Below are 22,409 nucleotides of genomic sequence, written 5' to 3' on the forward strand. Positions count from 1 at the left end.
CATCCCATCCAATCGGCACTACGGCCAGTCGCCGCAACCAATCAGAGTAAGGCGGGGCAGGACGCGGTGTGTGTCAAGGGCAGACGGACACACACGTATATAGAGAAATTATTATTATAAATATTTCGAGCAGAGTGGTCTGTCCACGCCGATAGGCAACCAGCATAACAAGCTAGAACTCTTTACTGAAGAAAAAAATGCAGAGATAAAACATACACCACTATCAAGAAATGCAGCTTACTTAAAACGAACAGAGGGGAACACAGAGTGAATACAGGAAATAACAATGCCACAGAGATCATCATCACATTTTACAGTGACATCTTGTGGTTGTTTTACTATACTGCAGTTTAGGCAATAATCCTGTTGATACGTCCAACAAAAACTAGATTAAACACTGTAGTCGATTCTAGGGTCTGCTGTCATTCTGGGACAGATGTGAGCCATTAATCAGATGGATGTCAGTGTTCTCCCTAGAATTTTTTCCCGGCGTCATGAAAAAGTTGCCGGGTGGAGCACAATAGGGGAATGCAGGGCTGGTGCAACTCTGCATACAGCACACGAGGAGGATGAGAAGGACAGCTGGTGACAGCCGGGTGCTCACCAAAATTAGCCGGGTGGAGCTCTCGGCTAAAAGAGCCTGGGGAAAACATTAGATGTCCACACAGTATTGCTGGAGATTATTGCAGACGCAATGGACATGAACAGACGTGGTACAATAGAGATCGGCGCATAGAACATAATTGCAGGCTTCAACCCATCTCCAGTGCTCTCCCCAGGCTCTTTTAGCCAGGTGCTCCACCCAGCTTGTTTTGGAGAGCACCCGGCTGTCATCGGCTCACCACCTCCTCTGTTGTAAGCAGAGTTGTGCAGAGAAGCACTGGCCTTCCATTCTCTCATCTCGCCCCACCCGGCTACTTTTTCATGCCACCCGGCTGGAAAAAGTTTCTGGGGAGAACACTGCATCTCCCATCTACTTTAAGCTTGCTGCTCATGCCTACATTTTGTAGGAGTTTAGAATAATAAAAAAAAATGTAAACAATAAACAGACTAAATAATCACACATATGGACTAAAGCTACACATTATATAGCAATACATTCACAAGAATGCTTGCTGGGCTCTCTGCCAAATGGCCCATTTTATCTTTTTTGGGGGGAAGAGGGAGGCGACCTGCTGCAAGCCTCTGCCAGGGTATTCAACAGCATTCAGCTAACCCTGCAGATTGTGAAGCAGCTGCTAATGGTGAAACATGCCATTAAATACAGGAGACTGTCACCCAAAATGATCACAAATGTTTATTTCAGGCTACAAAACTCTACTATATTTACATAGATTGAGGGCTTGTTCCCAATCAAGAGATTATTAAATGCTAGTGATTTTGAAAAGCTCTTGCTAATCCACTTATATGGGGGATTTTTATAAAATCACATTGCTCCAGTGTGAACACACACACAGGATAACATTAGCAGGAGCTTTTAAAATCACAAAGCGCTCAGAAAAGCTCTTATAGTGTGAACAAGCCCTAAAGGATATCAGAGCCGAAAGGCTCTGGTAAAAAGTGAAGCGGTACTGGGTAGGGGTGCATAATCAAATACTCACCACGCCTCCCATTCCCCTCCGCCCCCCACGGTTCTCCTAAGTGACTCCAAACCCAGACATACTGCGCTGCACATGCGCAGTATGTTCATTCTGCTACCCTGTGGCCACATAGTGATGTCATAGGACAGGAATGGCTCGCTCCTGCATCCTGGCACCATTGCTGATTGGAGATGCGGGGGGAGCGAGCACGCTCCTGTCCTGTGATATTGCTCCGAGTGGCTACAGGGGAGCAGAATGGACGTACTGCGCATGCACAGCACAGTATGTCTGGGTTTAGAGTCGCCCAGGAGAACAAGAATGACTGGAGGATAACTACCGGGGACGGAGGGGAACGGGAGGTGCGATTAGTAGTTGATTATGCCCCCCTACACAGTACAGCTTCACTTTTTACCAGAGGCTTTTGGCTCTGGTAACTTTTAAAGGTTCACTCTAGTGAACCTTTAACATAGTAATGTTATTAAAAATCATTTTGTAATTTAAATACATTTTAAACTACCTTTCCAGTTAAGTCTGTAAATGTCTAAGGCCAACCCTAACAACACTATGCAAATTTGTACTCAGTACTTCTTAGGTTTCTCATTTTTTGTTTATGCCATTGGCTCAGTACTCACCCAGAAATCTGTACAAATTAGGAAGGAAAATTGTCAGCATCTCAGTGTCTTCAGGCTAAGGGCACTCACCCATTTATGGTTCAGGGAAGCAGAGTGGACGTCTGCGGAAATGTCAGGGACGGATTATTTTATCAAGGGTAGGAGGAGCCTGGGAGGAAGTTCAAATAATTTAAATATTGGAAAAGAAGTGCAAGTACTCACTTCCTGGAAAGAGCCTCTAATATAGAACATTTTCCAAAACCTTATTGGCACAATAAACTACGCATTTCACAGAGCTTCATCGAGTACAGTGCCAGTTGGCGCTCATGCAGTTCAAGGTCAGCCAACTGGCACTGTACCTGATGACTGCAACACACACATTGATAAAACAGACATAAGCTCTACCAAACAAATTATTTATTGTGCCAATAAAGTTTCGGAAAATGTATTGTCAGCTCATTCTAGGAGGTAAGTACTTTATTCGCACTCCTTTTTAAAGTTTTAGTTATTTCAACTCCTCTCCAGGTGCCTTTTACCCTTAATAATATCTTAAGTATCTAGTCTTAAGGACACCTCCTGATCACCTCCTTTTTTCAACTCCCTTAAAACTTAAAGAGGAACTGTAACCAAAGATTGAACCTCATCCCAATCAGTAGCCGATATTACCTTTCCCACAATAAATCTTTACCTTTTCTCAAACGGATCATCAGGGGGCTCTGTATGGCTGATATTGTGGTGAAACCCCTCCCACAGTGTGATATCAGCACCTAGGTCCTGACATCACACTGGGGAAGCCTTGTTGCATTGCATTGCAATTGCCAAAAAAGCAGCATCTCTTTCCACAGACATCACCTGCCAGTAGTAAAGATGTTGCCATGTGATACATTTCAGAATGTAAATCAGGGAGAGGAAAGTGCAAACACTGACTAAATTATTTATGAATAATTATTGTAAAAATTAAGCACTTTTTACATAATGTTATTTTTACTGCAGTTCCTCTTTAAAGGCTACAATCTCTATTCCCTTATAAACAATGCCAATTGCCTGGTTGTCATGCTGAGCTTCTTACTTTAGTTTTTTGTTTTCGAGTCGCCCACCTGCCACAAGCATGCAGCCAGTGGCATCACACCAGAGTCAAAGCATCTGATCTGCAAGCTCATTCTGGGCCAGTGATCTTCAGTAGAATTCAGGCTGTTGCAATGTTTTATTAGAGAATGAAGATGGAAGCCTTTTTATTCCTCTCTCTTCAGGTTCCCTTTAAAATCGCTTTGCTCTCATTAAAGAGAACCTGTAACAAAAAAAGTTCCCCTGGGGGTACTCACCTCGGGAGGGGGAAGCCTCAGGGTCCCAATGAGGCTTCCCCCTCCCCTGTAGCCGCAGGCAGTCCAGCGCTGGCTCCTCCGAAGTGTCCCGGAATACTCCCTCGACAAGCCTGATAAGCGCTGATTTATTTACCTTCCCTGGCTCCAGCCAAATGTGTTTACATATGCTAATTATGACATGTTTGAATCCAGGGGGTGGTGCTATGTACTGGTCTGTTTGCTTATTAGGTTGCACTGTTAGTCTACACATTGTTACCATTCTGTGTTGTTTTACCTTGACAAAGGGGACCCCACGGGGCGTCGTTGGTTTATGGAGTGGACTTGTGTCACACTGGTTGAATAAACCTTGATCTTGGATCAATTGAGTGTGCAGACCCTCCCGATTTTTTTGCAGTTGACAATGGTCCAGCACCTCTATAGTGGTGTGCGATTCTCCTTTTGATTTTTTGTACTGGCTCCAGTGGGGACGCTGTTGCAGCTCTCCGCACGGAGATAGGCGAAAATAGTCGAACTCTGTCGGGTTTGCTCTACTGCGCAGGAGACTTGCGCCTGCGCAGTAGGGCGGCCCGACAGCGATCGGCTATTTCCGCCTATCTCCAAACGGAGAGCCGATACTGCGCCTGCGCTGGAGTCGGGAAGGTAAATATTTACATCCCTGCTGTTCGGGGAGCTTTATTGCCGCTGTTAGACCGAGGACGACAGGGGAAGCTTCAATAGGAGCCGGACCCGAGATGAGTACCCCCCAGGGGAGGTTTTTTCGTTACAGGTTTTCTTTAAAGATGACCTCCTGCACAAGCTTCCAGTCCTGACTCCTAGATTCTGGAGAACAGGTGCCACATCACAGAGTTGGTCTATCCTATCTAATTCCTTTCTGTTAAAGAGCATGGTGCATGTGTCACTCACATAGCCTATGCATCTGTTTTAGGGAATGACATGGCTTATGGCTGTTAAAGCCACCAGCTATTCCCCCTTCCTGGGCATGGACACAAACACAGCATGGGTTGCAGCGTTGCGGGTAAAGAGACTGGGATATATGGGATTTGGTGTGAAGGGATGGAGGGACTACATCAGGAAACTTGTGTCAGTAACTGTTCTTCAGAGAAGCTAACGCTGGAATTAATAGGAGTGCCAGAATGAAACAACGTAAACACCAAACTTCATGTAGATGGTGTCATGGCCGAAATTCAAACTGTACTATACAGTTAACCACCATGCTACTAAAGTAGAACAAGTACATTCATTCTGTCCCCGGTTTCATAAATGCAACTACAGTGCCCCCCCCATTCAAAGACAGATGTGGGGTAACGGGCAGTGCTGGCCAAAAACAAATCATTTCTCAGCAACAGAGGCAGAGTAGGTGGGTGAGGTTTTTTGATGCTCAGTGCTGAAGAGTAAGGTTGTGGGCACACATCCAATAGTGATTGGCCATTTTTTCAACTGTGACAATTTGGGAGAGTAAATTAGGGCTTTAACCACTTCACCCCAAAGCGTTTTTTACCCTAACGGACAAGAGCGATTTTCACCTTTCAGTGCTCATCCCTTTCATTTGCCAATAGCTTAATCACTACTAATCACAATGAAATGATTAATAGCTTGTTTTTTTCACCACCAATTAGGCTTTTTGGGGTTGATATTTGTTTTCAGTATTTACTTTATTTTCTATGCATTTTAAAGGGAAAAACTAGAAAAAAAATTAAAAAATACACTATTTCTCCAATTCCATCCCCTATAGTTTTAATATAAAACACTGCTACTGTACATAAAACCCACACATTTTATCTGCCCATTTGTCCTGGTTATCACAAGATTTTCATTATGTCCCTAGTACAAAGTATGGTGACAATATAATATTTTGAAATAAAGGTGTATTTTTTTCTATGGTGTTTTTTTCTCTCACTAATTTCACGTGCACGCATGGGAGCGCGCACATGCACGTGCACAGCGGCAGCAGCACTGTTTGACATATAAAAACGTCCTGGAGCCGTTAAGAGGTTCTAGCAGGACATTTTTATAAGTCTGGTTGTCATTAAGTGGTTAATTATGTTTGTTTCTGTTCATCGCTGTGTGTTTCAATCTGTTATCTAAAGAGAAATGATCAAATTGGTAATTTACCACTTCTGATCCAATTGTCACCTGTCAAATTGGCATGAAAGATTGATATGTGTGTGGGCACGCAGCATTGCTTGCAGATACAGACAGCTATAGAATATTTTAGTAATTGCTCATATTATTGATGTGTGTGTGTGTGTGTGTGTGTGTGTATATATGTGTATTTATGTATATATAAAATGAATATATCTGTCGATAATATGAGTAATTATCAAAATTGTAACTGTGCGCATAAAACTGAACAGCAGGAGAAATCGCACTGATTCATGTGTAATTAAGCTTAATATATGTGTTTGACGTAAATTACATTCTTGGCCCTCGTGAATCCATATGTTGTGACTGCATAAAAAGGCCAAATTTGCTGCTTTCTATCAATTTCTGTAATGAAAACAAATGGGGCGAGAAATGCAGATGTTTGCTTAATTGTGGCATAAGTCAAGTGCTGGCAGCACAGCCTGTGTGTGTTTATGTGTACGGGTAGCCCTCCGCTTCAAACAAAAAGTAGCCATGTGCTTTAGAACTGCAGTACCATGCAGATGTATCACGCTCTTCCGAAGGATCGCCAAAGGCTTTTATGTACATGAAGAATGTCAATCAATCTCCTAGCTTTACTAACAAAGTAGTTTAACAGCCTGGCCTTTAAAGAGGAATTTTACTGAATATAGCTTAAAGGGGCACTATGGTGAAAACTTGTAAAATTTAAAATATGTGCAAACATAGACAAATAAGAAGTAAGTTTCTTCCACAGTAAAATGCGCCATAAATTACTTTTCTCCTATGTTGCTGTCACTTACAGTAGGTAGTAGAAATCTGACAGAAGCGACAGGTTTTGGACTAGTCCATCTCTTCATAGGGGATTCTCAGCAAGGCTTTTATTCTTTATAAAGATGATATTCCCTAAAAAGGATTTAAAAATGATGCTGGCCAGCTTCCCTGCTCACTACAAAGTTTTTTGGCAGTTGGACAGAGCAACTGCCATTCACTAAGTGCTTTTGAAATTAAATAAATCCCAGAGAATCCCTTATGAAGAGGTGGACTAGTTCAAAACCTGTCACTTCTGTCAGATTTGTACTACCTACTGTAAGTGACAGCAACATAGGAGAAAAGTAATTAATGGCTCATTTTACTCTGGAAAAAAAAACGTACTTCTTATTTGTATATGTTTGCATATATTTTACATTTTACAATTTTTTTCGCCATAGTGCCCCTTTAAAGGGAACCTAAAGTCTAGTACAAAACGTTTTACTTACCTGGGGCTTCTACCAGCCCCCTACCAGGTGCAGTGGCCATCGTCTGGCCAGTCGGGGGAAATGGAAACTGGAGGAGAAACTGGGACTGGAGAATCGTGAGTACCGGCGCAGGCATAGGACAGCTGCAGGGTGCTGGAAGATGCACAAGGGGAGGGGTTTTACCACAATATCAACCATACAGAACCCTTCTGATCATCTGTTTGAGAAAAGGTAAAGATTTCTTGTGGAAAAGGGGGTATCAGCTACTAACTGGAATGAAGTTCAAACCTTGGTTAAAGATCTTTTTTTTAACCACTTGCCGACCGCCCACTACCTATTGGCGGCGGCAAGGCGACACCTGGGGGACTGTTTAGCCGGGGATCACGCGCAGGGAAGCGCACGCATCCGCTGGCATTAGGCTTCGCCACCCGCGACGTCAACCCGCCGGCCAATTAGCAGTGCCGGCAGGTTGTTAACCCTCCCATCTCCCCATTAGTAGGTGTAGAATACACTTTGTTATGTATACAAAGTGTATTACACAGGCTGCCTCCTCCCCTGGTGGTCCCAGTGATCGAGCGACCACCAGGGGAGGAGGCAGCTGTGTATCTAAACATACAGACACTTATCCTGCCCCCTGATCGCCCACAGCACCCCTCAGACCCTCACCTGATCACCCCATCAGACCACTGTTTGCATCCAATCACCCCCCTAATCACCCATCAATCACCCCCTGTCACTATCTGTCAACGCTATATTTTAGATTAGGTCCTCAACTGCCCCCTGGGGGTTCCTGATCACCCCCCACACCCTAAGATCCTCCCTAGACCCCCCCCCCTGTGTACTGTATACATCTGTTCTCTCCTGTAATCACCCACTGATCACCTGTCAATCACCCCCTGTCACTGCCACCCATCAGATCAGACCCTAACCTGCCCCTTGCGGGCACCTGATCACCCGCCCACACCCTCAGATCGCCCGCAGACCCTCCCTCAGATCAGCTCCCAAGTGCATTGTTTACATCTGTTCTCCCCTCTAATCACCCACTGATCACCCATCACTCGCCCCCTGTCACCACCTGTCACTGCTACCCATCAGATCAGACCCTAATCTGCCCCTTGCGGGCACCCAACCACCCACCCACACCCTCAGACCCCTCTGATCAACTCGCCAGTGCATTGCTTGCATCTATTCTCCCCTCTAATCACACCCTGATCATCTATCAATCACCACGTCACCCCCTGTCACTGCTACCCATCGGATCAGACCCTAATCTGCCCTTGCGGGCACCCAATCACCTGCCCACACCCTCAGACCCCCTCCGATCAACTCACCATTGCACTGCTTGCATATATTCTCCCCTGTAATCACCTACTGATCACATATCAATCACTCGATCCCCCCCTGTCACTGCTACCCATCAGAACAGACCCTAATCTGCTCCTTGCGGGCACCCAAACACCCGCCCACACTCTCAGAGACCCCTCAGACCCCCCCGATCACCTCCCCAGTGCATTGATTGCATCTATCCTCCCCTCTAATCACCCCCTGAGACACCCATCAATCACCTCCTGTCACCCCCTAGCACTCCTTACCCATCAGATAAGGCCCTAATCTGCCCCCCTGCGGGCTTCTGATCACCCGCCCACACCCTCAGAAACACCCCCACCCCCCCCCCCCCCCCCACCCCGTCACTATCCTAGGGATCTAAAAACAGTGATCAGTGAAAACTGTCACTTTTTTAGTATCACTAGTGTTAACAGTTAGGCCAGTTATTTAGCTAGGGCCCTTCGTTGGGTAGTTAGCGTCAGTTAGCAACCAGCCCACCACACCGCAGTCACTAATTAGTTGCTGATTAGCATCATCACTGTCGCTAATCAGCATTGCTACTATATGGTATCTGTAAAGTGATCATTACTGATCGCAGTCAGATCTATATTAGGGTCACTAGGATACACTAAAAACGCAGTGTTTGACCAATCAGGCCTGATCGTTCGCCTGCACTTGCGTTCAGCCCGCCCCACCGCAGTGACAGAATTTTGTTTTTCAGATCACTGCAAAAAACACTGTACAATAGCTGCGGCGCTGTAAAGATCAGTCTAGATTTTTTTTTTTATCAAAACTCAGTGACCACAGCTTTCTACTTTACAAGTACTCCCTTTTACTAGGTAGGTGCTCTTTTTCCTGGGTAGTCTCAGAGGAATACCACCTAAATTTAGCAGTCCACCATGGCAAAAAAGGGGTATTCCGCTGAAGAGGCCGCCGAGATTCTGGCACAGTGGGGTGAGTGCGATTGGGAAGCCTCATCCGACGAATCATCCGGGTCAAAATACGAACCGGTGAACAGCAGTGGCTCTCTGACCAATAGCAATGACGAGGTTGAGGTCCCGGCTAGGGCCAGGCATACTACACCCCATGTCACTGGACCGCAGGTGGCGCAGGATCAGAATCAAGGGCAGTAGAGTGGTGCTAGCACTGATCCGAGTTTTCTTGGTGAGGCATGCACCAGCAGCGTAGCATCTCCTGGACCTAGCACCAGTACTACCATAGACCCTGGTGAAGTGGCGAGCACCAGCATGGTAGTAGAAACTGGTTCGGTGGCACGTGCATTAAGACCCGAGTAGCAGCCACCAACAAAACAGGCCCGTACTACCCACAGTCTCCCAGAGGTGCTGGCAAATCCCAATTGGCAATCCCCTGGACCCGCTTCACCTGTACTGCCCCCTTTCACCGCCCAGTCTGGAGTCCCGGTGGAGACATATAATCTAGGATCGGCCCTAGACTTTTTTCATCTGTTCTGCACCGTGGATTTCTTCGACTTAATTGTGGCTGAGACCAACGGTTATGTCACACAATACGCAACCGCCAATCCTAGAAGCTACCATGCCCAGCTTTTTCGGTGGAAACCACTCCAAGTTTCCAAACTTAAAATTTTTTTGGGCCTTCTCCTTCACATGGGTCTAGTCAAAAATAATGTATTGCGGTCTTATTGGTCTACGCACCCAATACATCACATGCACATGTTCTCTGCTGCCATGTCCAGGTCACAATTTGAGAACATCATGCGCTTCCTGCACTTCAGTGCCAATACAACCTGTCATCTAAGAAGCCACCCTGCTTATGACCGGTTCCACAAAATTCGCCCCCTCATAGACCTGTCATCAAAATTTGCAGAAACTGCCCTGGCATTTTAGAAAGAAGACACCCCAAGGTATTCTGTTAGGTGTATGATGAGTTTATAGAAGATTTTATTCTTTGTGAAAAAAACAATAAAAATCAATTTCCGCTAACTTGTGACAAAAAATAAAATCTTCTATGAACTCACCATACTCCTAACGGAATACCTTGGGGTGTCGTCTTTCTAAAATGGGGTCACTTGTGGGGTTCCTATACTGCCCTGGCATTTTAGGGGTCCTAAACCGTAAGAAGTAGTCTGGAAACCAAATGCCTTTAAATTGACCTGTGAAATCCTAAAGGTACTCATAGGACTTTGGGCCCCTTAGTGCACCTAGGCTGCAAAAAAAAAGTGTCACACATGTGGTATCGCCGTACTCAGGAGAAGTAGTATAATGTGTTTTGGGGTGTATTTTTACACATACCCATGCTGGGTGGGAGAAATATCTCTGTAAATGGACAATTGTGTGTCAAAAAAAAATCAAAAAATTCTCATTTAAAGAGATATTTCTCCAACCCAGCATCGGTATGTGTAAAAATACACCCCAAAACACATTATAATATTTCTCCTGAGTAGGGCGATACCACGTGACACTTTTTTGCAGCCTAGGTGCGCTAAGGGAACCCAAAGTCCTATGAGCACCTTTAGGCTTTACAGGGGTGCTTACAATTTAGCACCCCCCAAAATGCCAGGACAGTAAACACACCCCACAAATGACCCCATTTTGGAAAGTAGACATCCCAAAGTATTCAGAGAGAGGCATGGTGAATCCGTGGCAGATTTCATTTTTTTTTGTCACAAGTTAGCAGAAATGTAAACTTTTATTTATTTATTTTTGTCACAAAGTGTCATTTTCCGCTAACTTGTGACAAAAAATAAATTCTTCTATGAACTCACCATGCCTCTTAGTGAATACTTTGGGATGTCTTCTTTCCAAAGTGGGGTCATTTGGGGGGGTATTTATACTATCCTGGAATTCTAGCACCTCATGAAACCTGACAGGTGCTCAGAGAAGTCAGAGAGGCTTCAAACTGGGGAAATTCACTTTTTGCACCATAGTTTGTAAATGCTATAACTTTTACCCAAACAAAAAAAAATCCAATAAGTGTCTATCTATTGATCAAGGACATGTAGCACAATACATTTAGACAAAAAATTATATAGAAACTTTACTTTATTTGAAAAATGTCAGCACAGAAAGTTAAAAAATTTTTTTTACAAAATTAATGTATTTTTTGATGAATATAATAAAAACTAAAAATCACAGCAGCAATGAAATAGCACCCAAAGAAATCTGTATTAGTGACAAGAAAAGGAGATAAAATTCATTTAGATAGTAGGTTGTATGACCGAGCAATAAACCGTTAAAGCTGCAGTGGTCTGAATGGAAAAAAAAGTGTCTGGTCCCTAAAGAGTAACTGTCAGGCTGCAAAAGCTAATTTAAACCTTTATTCTCCTATGTTAAACAGTTTAGAAGGAAGCCAAAAAGGCAATACTGAAGTTAAAAATCTCTCTTACTTTGATGTTTGCTGAACAGCAAGGCTCTGTATTCCCACGCTCCTAAGGAGGCCGGCAGGACGCATAACAGATACTGCAAAGCATTCTGGGGCTGCTTCTTCTCCCCAGTGCACTCCCTTGGTCCTCCCCTTTATTTCCCTATCCAGCCCTAAGGCTGCTTTCACAGTTGGAAATTACAGGCTCATGTTACAGCAGCTTGTAACAGCAGCCAGCACTGAAAAATCAATGTGCTGTTCACAGGGCACATGTTCAGTTAGAGTATACTGCTTGAGTCCACTATTGTTCCTAGCCACATGGCTAATTAATATTCACTGCACAGTAGTGTTGTCCGGATCATGAACCATTAGGATCTTTGATCCTGATTTTTTTTGTGAGTCGAATCATCAGGAAGCAGGGTAAAGGAAGATATGACATCACAATTGGCTTCATACAAGACAGACAAACATGGAACCTGCCATGAGCTGTCAGGAGCATCAATCTCTTCAAATACTATATAAAAATTCTGTGAAATACAAACGTGGACAGTGAAATGCTTATGTAATGTGAGTACAGCCAATTTTTAGCTACTGATATATGTGTTTTTTTCTCTGAGACCCTATACCTAACAGCTACTCTTTAAGGGGTTTTAAGGCTGCAGTCCTTAAGTGGTTGATAAATAATATGCTTATTTGTTTTCAACATTCATTTATAAATTAACCACTTCACCACTGAGGGGTTTTACCCCTTGAGCACCAGAGCAATTTTCACCTTTCAGCGCTCCTTCCATTCATTCGTCTATAACTTTATCTTTACTTATCACAATTAAATGAACTATATCTTGTTTTTTCCGTCACCAATTAGGCTTTCTTTAGGTGGGACATTATGCCAAGAATTATTTTATTCTAAATATGTTTTAATGGGAAAATAAGAAAAATGTGGGAAAAAATTAATTATTGTTCAGTTTTCGGCCATTATAGTTTTTAAATAATGCATGCTACTGTAATTAAAACCCATGAAATGTATTTGTCCTTTTGTCCCGGTAATAAAACCGTTTAAATTATGTCCCCATCACAATGTTTGGCGCCAATATTTTATTTGGAAATAAAGGTGCATTTTTTTCAGTTTTGTGTCCATCCCTAATTACAAGCCCATAGTTAATAAAGTAACAGTGTTGTACCCTCCTGACATAAATATTTAAAAAGTTCAGTCCCTAAGTTAACTATTTATGTATTTTTTTTAATTGTACATTTTTTAATTTTTTTTTTAATTACAAAAAAAAAAAAAAATGGGGGGTGTGGGAGGTAATGCGTTCATTTTTTGTGTATAAGTAATGAATTTGTATGTGAAAAATGCGTTAGGGTGTAGTTTTACTATTTGGCCACAAGATGGCAACAGTAACCTTTTGTTTAATGCGACCTCCAAGCGTCCTTCCGGACGCTTGGAGGAAGTACTAGGAGGCTGGGAAAGTTTTTTTTTTTTTCACAATGATCGCGCTGCTTATCGGAGAAGCAGCGGATCATTGCGGGGCTTAGATCAACGAACGGGAATGGATTTTCCCGTTCATTGATCTCCGGGCGAGGGGACGCCGGCGAGTTTACGAGCGGGAGTGCGCGCTAGAGCGAGCGGGAGCGCGGGCAGCGGCGGGAGCGCGGAAAGTACGGATTTCTCCGTCCCTGGGGGTGAAAGGATGAAAAAAGGGACGGAGAAATTCGTACGGGCGGGGGTAAAGTGGTTAATTTAGTAAATGTTTATCCATTGTAGAATATTTCTTCGTCCCGATTAGCATTCTTAAGTCTATCACAGGTGGCAACAGCTTTGCTGCTGGTAGGTGCATCACTGTGGAATGTTTATTGTGTGTTCAATAGAAACACCTGGTCCCCAAAAATGCTAGGGAGGAGAATTTTGTACACAGCTTAGGCTGTGTCATCACTAGGTGGGTAAGGCTACATATTTATGCACTAGCTATTTCACTCCCCCGGACATTGTCACAACAAAGCATAGGTTGCAGCATTGTGGGTAGCGGGACAGGGATTTCTGGGATCTGGTGTGGAGGGTTGGTGAGGGTACATCAATGCAACTCATGTCAGTAACTGTTCTTCATGTTCTTCAGAGATGCTAATGTAAGAATTAACAGGAGTGTGTAAATGAAACATAAACCCCAAAAGAGAGTAAACTCCATGAAGATATGTCCCTAGCTGAGAATCAAACTGTACTATAGACTACCACGCTGCCGAAGTATAACAAGTGCATCTAACAAAGGAAGGGGGGGGGGGGGTTAGGATTAGGCAGTGCCAGGGGGGATCGTTTAGTGTTATGGTCAGGTTGGTTAGGTCATAGTATTTTACTATCGGAATTAACTAGAAGAATATCAATGATTGTACTGATATTCTAGAAGAAGCGATCTACAGCACCCTTTTTATATGTACACCTCTTTAATGAGTTTTCTCCGAATCTTTCAGATACTATCACATAACCTCCTCTTCTCCTTTAAAATTGGTACACAACGCTCAACGTCGCCCATCAGGATCTAGCTTGATTTTTAGAGCAAAGGTGACACTGCACTGTAGGAGCATTGTACAGACACTTCCCAAGACCACAGCCAAGAGAGGCACTTGTTTATTATGCAACAAGCAGGAAGAATGGTGCAGTGTACGAAGGAGAAGCTGCAAACAGGTTGGAGAGGAGGGGAACAATGCGCTAGGGCATCCCTGTTGCTGAAGATCCAGTGCATTAAATCTTTAGGCGACTTTGGGGTGCATCTGTACACACGTTAAGTTCACAGCCAAGATGGCCCAGTGTATTCTAGCATGTGTAACTAGCTTTACCCCAGTCATCTCTTTACGTGTTAACCTTTAGGACTTCTCACAAGCCTCTTCCCTTTTTAAAACTTCATTTCTCTGGTCCATTCAACATTCTCCAGCCATGCACACCTTCAATCACAGCTTTAAAATTCATAAATTTCGTATTCTATCTTGGTAGCCCCTTCAGTCACTGATTCAGCACTACTCCCACCTCCCCATCTGGCAAAACCCAAGTTGTTATAATACCTTAGTCATTAGCTTACTTCCCATTTCTTATTTTAACCCTGCAGATTTTAATTAGTAACAGCAAATATGCTGGATGCACTGAACTTTGTTATGCGCAGATGTTGTGTCTTGCGATTGGTCTAAAATTACAGAGTTGCGGTCTACAAATTCTGCATTCTCTGATTGGTCCAATGCTTCAGAGTTCTGTGATTGGACTAAAATTACAGAGTTGCGGTAAATCGGATTTCCGTGTAATTTGGATTTCTGTATTATGATCAAAAATGCAGATTTCTGATCGGAAATGCGAAAATTTAATTTCCACATAATTCAAATAAGCACCCATGACTGCAGATATAATCAGGCCAACCAATAACACAATATGGGGTTGATTCACTAAACAGTGCTATTCAAAAGCGCTGTAGCGCTACATGAATTACACGCGTCATTGTGCGTGTAAAACTGATAGCGCGCATTAATTTGAGGATGTAGAAGTATACACGCGTAATGTTGACATTTGTCAGCTGTTTGCCTATATAAGCTTTGCTCAACAGCACTTGCTTCAGAATAGTTTGAGATTGGGCAAGTAAGTGTTATTTGTAATTTGTTTGTATGTGTCCTTTACAATTTTCAGCTGTTTTTGGCCTCTGTGTAGTTTTACATTTTTTTTAAGTAGTAATTAAATTGTGTTGGTCATATGTACACTTCCAAGCAACCATAACTTTTATTAATTCTATATCACTGTATGCATTGTAACACGTGGATACTGTGTAGTGTGACTTGTGTTGTGTGCTTTGTAATGTGGGTGTAATGTGAAGCTGCAGCACACTGCTGGGGACACTGTGAAGCTGGGACTTAGGCCTCGATTCATAAAAGTGCCTGCGAGCGGGGAAAGTGGAGCGGGGAAACACCGCTGTCGGTATTTCCGCCTTCAGGGTGGTAATTCATAAAAATGTTGCCTGTTGTGACAGGCGTGCGGAGATACTCCGCTGTAGGCAGGCGTTAGGCTGTCGGGAGACATGCGGAAGCCGGAGAAGCAGGCGGAATCCCTCCGTGCGGTGTTCTCTCTGCAGCTGCTTGGGAGGTCTGTCCCATTCACTGCAACGGATTCCGCACGCTTCTCGCCACATCAGAGGTAGCGGTAATACCCGTCCGCATACCGCTACCTCTAATTTTTATGAATTGACCACTTGTTACTTTTGCTGTGATAATCACCGCGCAAGGCGGTGATTTATCACTTTGCTCGCGAATGTCGGCTTTTCATGCGGAAAAGCCTTTATGAATACAGATCTTGCTGTGTGGTCGGTAAAGTGTGTCGTTTTCTGCATTCCCGCATGCGGGAATGCTTTATGAATCGAGGCCATAGTGTGTGCTGGAGCTGACATAGAGGTAAAGGGGACAATTGGCCCAGGCCCGCTGAGTTCTGCAGGTGCACCTGCACTGCTGGACCTCAAGTTGCCTCTCCCTCCTACTGCACCCCAGGTTTCCCCCATAGGACTTATTTGTATTCACATGGTGTTGTTGGCCCCTTACAGATGCTCAAATGTGCTTGATCACATAAATTAGTATTTATGGCATTTAAAAAGTATGAATAGTCCTGGACAAATGTTAATATTTTTTAAATATTTTGTTTAAACAGTGATGGAACCGTTTGAGGTTTAGCTGGATGGGTGCATGTTAGGTAATGAATGCTAACTTTGCTATGTTTTTAAAGAATACTCGATTAAACTACACACTATTTAACCACTTCACAACTGAGGGGTTTTACCACTTGAGCACCAGAGCAATTTTCCCCTTTCAGCGCTCCTTCCATTTATTCGCCTATAACTTTATAATTACTTATCACAATGAAATGAACTATATCTTGTTCTTTTCGTCACCAATTAGGCTTTCTTTAGGTGGGACATTAAGCCAAGAATTATTTTATTCTAAATGTGGTTTAATGGGAAAATAGGAAAAAATGTGGGAAAAAAATCATTTTTTTTTCAGTTTTCGACCTTTATAGTTTTTAAATAATGCATGCTACTGTAATTAAAACCCATGAAATATATTTGCCCTTTTGTCTCGGTTATAAAACCGTTTAAATTGTGTCCCTATCACAATGTTTGGCGCCAATATTTTATTTGGAAATAAAGGTGCATTTTTTTCAGTTTTGCGTCCATCCCTAATTACAAGCTCATAGTTTATAAAGTAACAGTGTTATACCCTGTTGACATAAATATTTAAAAAGTTCAGTCCCTAAGGTAACTATTTATGTATTTTTTTTTTAATTGTAATTTTTTTTTTTAATTACAAAAAAATAAATAAATTGGGTAGTGTAGGAGGTAATGAGTTAATTTTAGTGTAAAAGTAATGTATTTGTATATGAAAAATGATTTAGGGTGTAGTTTTACTATTTGGCCACAAGATGGCCACAGTAACTTTTTGTTTATGCGACCTGCAAGTGTACAGGAAGTACGCTTGCAGGAAGGGTTAGGAGGCTGGGAAACTGTTTTTTTCTCACAATGATCGCTGCTTCTCGTAGAAGCAGCTGATCATTGCGGGGGACAGAGATCAACGAACAGGAAAGGTTTTTTCCGTTCGTTCTCGGCGTGCACAAGCGCGGGGGTACGCGGACGAGCGAGCGGGAGCGCGGACAGCAGCGGGAGTGGCGTCAGGTGCGGATTTCTCCGTCCCTTGGTGTTAACAGGGTGGAAAAAGGGATGGAGAAATCCGCACTGCTGGGGGTAAAGTAGTTAATATAATAAATTAATGACACATAATTTTGTATGCGCATAAAAACGGCACAAAGTATTACGAGCATTGAAAACATCACCGCCATTGATTATTTCCCTACCAACCCCTATCTAATGAGTGCCCTCTACCGTACTTGCTGATAGCGCTTGAGGCATTATGCCGATAGCACACACAGCATTACGCCATACGCACGTTATGAAATAGCATTGCGCGTTATGAAATAGCACTGTTTAGTGAATCAACCCCTATATCTGCAACATCTACACTGCCTGTTTAACATGAATTAAACTATTTGAGTAATGTATGGTACAGACTTTGTGTAATGTCCACTAATAATTGCATGCATTATCTATCTAATAATTAATTAGACTCAAAGAGCGTGATTCACTAAAGCTAACCTGCACAAACAGCACAGGTTAATATTAGCCAGCGCTTTCTATGCACGGTCCCGTCAGCGTACGATATGCTTTTAGCTTTGCGCTCTTAACTTACGTGCAATTCCTATTGCCGTGTGATGTGTTGGTTGCGTGACCGCTATACTTCACTAGTGCTGTCGCGCTAGTGAAGTATCGCGGTCGCGTTGACAGCACATCATGCAGCAATAGCAAGGATCCGTGTAAGTTAAGAGAATCCGCTACGCTGACAGGACCCACGCTGCTTGTGCGTGGTATCTTTAGTAAAGCAGCCCCAGTGTAACACAACTAAACCCTGTAAACACTGATGCATTTACAGCACATTACTAATTTTGTCCCTGAAAGGACTATCGGAAGTGATCTAGCAGATGTGTTCTGGATTGAAAAAAAAATGTCCAAAAGATTTCAGGTCTCTACTAGATACTTACCATGCAAAACATTGGTGAGCGCTTGCTTTTTCTGCTGTCTGTATTGAATGTAAGTTACACATTTTAGCGTAGCTGCTGCCAGGGTAAAGACATTTGCTTTTAACTTAGGTTAGTTTAGTGTTAGGACATCTGCTCTGGAGATTTACCTCAACGTTGGTGCAGATGTCCAGTATATCTATATTTTTGCATGCAAAACTATGATGGAAGCTAAAATTTCTCCATAGACCAGTATTGCATTGTTTGGATGCGGGCGTGCATTTTAGTCCAGGGGGGGCGGTGTGCGCCACAGCGATTAACCATTCAATTGTACAGTATTGGGTCAGGGATGCGCAGCCTTTCACCTATATTTCAGGTCTCTGCTGGGTTACATTAAAATATAGTGGGAGTTGCTGAAAACCGGGAAAAAAGTGTTCACTTACCTGAGGCTTCTTCCTGGTCCCCATATTCTTTGAACCTCCTCAGTGTACTCCGGGTCCTCATTTGTTGTACCGCTGTTACCTCAATTGCATTTGATGACCCAACACGCGCTATGAAGAAGGTTCCAGGCTATGGGAATGCAATCGAGGAGGTGTGCATGTGAGGTTGCGCTACCCAGCCGTGTAGGAGACTTTAATTGGGGTAACAGTGGCACAACGGAGAGCACCCAGATGACACTGAGGGGCCACAAAGACTATGGGGGGCTGGGAGGAGCCCCAGGTAAGTAAAAATCCACTTATTTTTCCCGGTTCAGGAGTGCTTCAAAATCAAAAAGGCATTATGGGATTCCAGAAAAGTCTTATTTATGACAGGAATATTTATATATATATATATATATATATATATATATATATATATATATATATATATATATATATATATATATACATATATACATACATACATACACACTTATCCGTTTATTTTCGTTTCAAATTAGCTTTAAAAAATAAAAAAGTGAGAGAATTAAAATATGACTAACCTGCCCTTCGTTTGGAGACAAACAGTTGACGGCTTCATTAACCATGACTGGCAGATGTAGGGATTTGTCACATGAAGCTCCCACACTCCCAGATATGTGCTGGCAGTTCCTGGCTTGCAGGTACAATCTGCAGTACTTTCTACACAGGAATACCCTTAAATTAGAATGCATGGTTCTTACGGAAGCTAAAGGAAAAGACAGAGAAGGAACCATCACTCACAACAAATACTGTAAATAATAAATTCTACCAAACCTATGAAGAGGAAACCATGGAAATAGTTTATTTTTCTCCTCTTGCCCACTCACTTGCAGGTAAACCCTAGTGACAAACTGCATTCCAACAGAACTGCAGAACCCACTCCTGTTTTCCTATGGGGAAGCACGGACCAGTTCACACGACTGTCTCCACCAAGTCAAGGATTGTCTGTTGCATTTTTGCACAAACACATAAGCCAGTCCTGAACCATTGTTTTGCACAGCAAGGTTGTTGCAATAGAATGGCATGCAACTGCTCCAGAGTGCAGCAGACACTGCTACAGATTGCCAGAGTGAAAAGTCTACCCGTACTTTACTTTGCCACTTTAGCACAGTGTGAACCAAGCCTAAAAGCAGCAGGGTCAGCCATACTATGCCAGGAAAAAACAAAAAAACATTTGTAAGTATATAACTACTTGCTCTACTAACATAACAGATGTATTGTACAGTCCACGTTTTGATTTCAGCAAATTTTATATCGGAAATAAAGAGAATTATGTTCCTGGCAGTTGCCATCTTGGTTCCCTCTGACTGAAACCAATACTGATGTCATTTCCTTCATCTTTTTTTTTATTTCTCCTAGGATCTCTTTCATAGCTAGCTTGCTTTGTAAACACATGAGAGCACAGCAGCAAAAATTGTATTTCAGCTCACACTGAACTGCCCTCAGCCAATCAGTAAGGAGCAGGAATGTGAGAGAGGAGATAACAAGCTTCCTTCTCATCGGCAATGTACCAAATAGAGCAAGTCTGACCGAGATAAAAATGTTTACAGCAGAAACATTTCCGATTAGATTGGAGTGCTTGCACTGCAGGGTGAGGTTCCAGGCTGCATAATGAACACAGAGCAGTGGGTAAATGGAATTTGATTTTGCGGCTGACAATCCCTCTTTAAAGTGTAAAACAGGCGAATAAAAAAAATAGATACCGGTACCTAAGAATAGGGAAGCCTCTGGATCCTCTGATGCGGCGTAGATTCTTCCGCCTTTCCGAGCCGGTTAAAGTGAGCACAAACTGCTCTTCTTAGCAACCTAAAGCCTGCATACACTGAGGGCTCGTTTCCACTAGTGCGGCGTGCGTCTCGTAGACGCACGCCGGCACTGAGCGGGTGGGCGGGATCGCAGGCGATTCCCATCAGCCGTGCCATGCACGGCTATGGGAATCGCAGCCTCCGCCGCGAATTCTGTGGGGGTTTCCGGCCGAATCGCTACTGCAAGCGATTCGGCCGGCGGCGCCGTTGTCCCCTATGGCAGAGTTTCCCCGCGCGATTTGCCTGCGGGGAAACTCTGCGGATTCGCGGCCGTTTCCGCGAGAGGTGGAAACGGGCCCTGACAGACTTTCTCCCAATGTGACAAAAAGAGAGATCCTTCTCTGATTGACATCTAATCAGAGGGGACAATCTCTGTCACACACTGCACATCGTTATTTAATAGATTACAAAAGGGAAACTGAACTGTGAGGGATGTGGAGGCAGGCATATTTATTTCCTCTTAAATAATGTAAATAGCCTGGCTGTTCTGCCGCTCCACTGCCTCTGATGCTTTTAGCCATATACCCTGAACAAGCATGTAGAACAACTGGTATTACTTGAAAGAAAATAAATATGACAGCCTTCATATCCCTCTCGCTTCAAGTTCCCTTTAACCTTCTTAGCGGTATTCCCGAGTCAGGCTCGGGGCAGAAAGCCGCAGAACAGGGTGGTAATCCCGTACCTGAGTGAGTTTCATGCAGGAGCTGCTGCAGATCCCTCTGAGGTATGTTTTTCTTCTTGTTTTTAGGGTCTAAAAGCTTGTGAAAAAAAATGTTATGGCTTTAGACCTTAAATCTGGAAATAATTATAATGCTAGGGAGGTTTAGTAATGATCGTGAACTGGAGGGCGGGGAATGCCTGCTCCCATAGACACCTGCTGCAACAGACTTACAGTCATCCCTCTGTGCCCATTGATCTGAAAAGCTATATACTAAAGCTATGTACACGGGTCGGCTAAATGTCATTTAAAACTTCGAACAAATGACAGATATCACCCTCTGATGATAACCATTATAAAAAATGTAGCCAAAGGACATTACAATGTTATTATTTTTATTAGTATTTATATAGCTCCAACATCTTCCGCAGCACTTTACAGAGTACATAGTTATGTCACTAACTGTCCCTAAGCGTCGCTCGCAATCTAATCCCTACCATAGTCATATGTCCACCATAGTCTTGGGCCACTTTTAGGGAGAGGCCAATTAACTTACCGCACAGTATTTGAACAACACAATCGTTTGGAATATCAGTGTGTATAAACAATGTCATTAGGCCTCTTGCACACTGCAAACGATTCAGATTCAGATTCCGCTTTTTAATCAGTTTTTACCTCCGATTCAGATTCAGATTTGCAGTGTGCAAGGGGCAAACTGCAAATCTGAATCTGAATCGGAAGTAAAAACAGATTAAAAAGCGGAATCTGAATCTGAATTGCTTGCAGTGTGCAAGAGGCCTTAAACTACTTGTTGTGATGATTTGCTCAGCTGCCTGTGCAGGCATGCAGCCCTTTGACCATTGTGTAGGTTTGCATGCTGCAGGACTCTGGAAAGAACAGCTTCTGTCAGTTTTGCAGCTTGTGCTTGCAGAGGAATTTGCATACGTTGTCATGCAAATTGCCTGGCCACATTCATTGGAGGCGTGTACTATAAGTACTATGTCTTTCCCACAATGCTTCGCTGTTCATAAGGATTTCGTCCTATGTAACACTCCTGGTGGGGTGTCAGCCTTGCTCTCTGTTTGAACATCAGCTTAGAGTAATTCCTGAATCTGCGCTAGGCAGATTTCCCTAGTGCTGTTAGGATTATATTATCTGTATTGCCTGTTCTGTTTTGTCTGTCTTGCCTGTTTGCCATTGTCCTGTCCCTATGGTGGTTGACAGGAAATGGTTCTGATCTCTGTTCTTGGAGTATAGCTTGTGCAGCGGTTGCTACCAGCTATCTCTTCTGTTCTGTCTCCTGGGATCGCACTAGCTACTTTTCGCTAGCGCTGGGGATCCTTCTGTTCTGTCTTCTGGGATCGCGCTGGCCACTTTTCGCTGGCGCTG

The 22,409-nt window shown here is 43.3% G+C and overlaps 1 protein-coding gene across 1 annotated transcript in view; it reads right to left on the reverse strand.

Moving 5' to 3' along the window:
* METTL15 (methyltransferase 15, mitochondrial 12S rRNA N4-cytidine) overlaps positions 1-22,409 on the reverse strand; it is a 392,224-nt gene that overhangs the window by 344,772 nt on the left and 25,043 nt on the right. Inside the window, exon 2 of the mRNA XM_068259918.1 lies at positions 19,079-19,263. Coding sequence (XP_068116019.1) covers positions 19,079-19,249 — 171 coding nt within the window. The 5' untranslated portion in view covers positions 19,250-19,263. The remainder of the gene's footprint in view (positions 1-19,078; positions 19,264-22,409) is intronic.

This window comes from Hyperolius riggenbachi, chromosome 11 (genome assembly GCF_040937935.1).
Source record: "Hyperolius riggenbachi isolate aHypRig1 chromosome 11, aHypRig1.pri, whole genome shotgun sequence".
NCBI classification, from domain to species: domain Eukaryota; kingdom Metazoa; phylum Chordata; class Amphibia; order Anura; family Hyperoliidae; genus Hyperolius; species Hyperolius riggenbachi.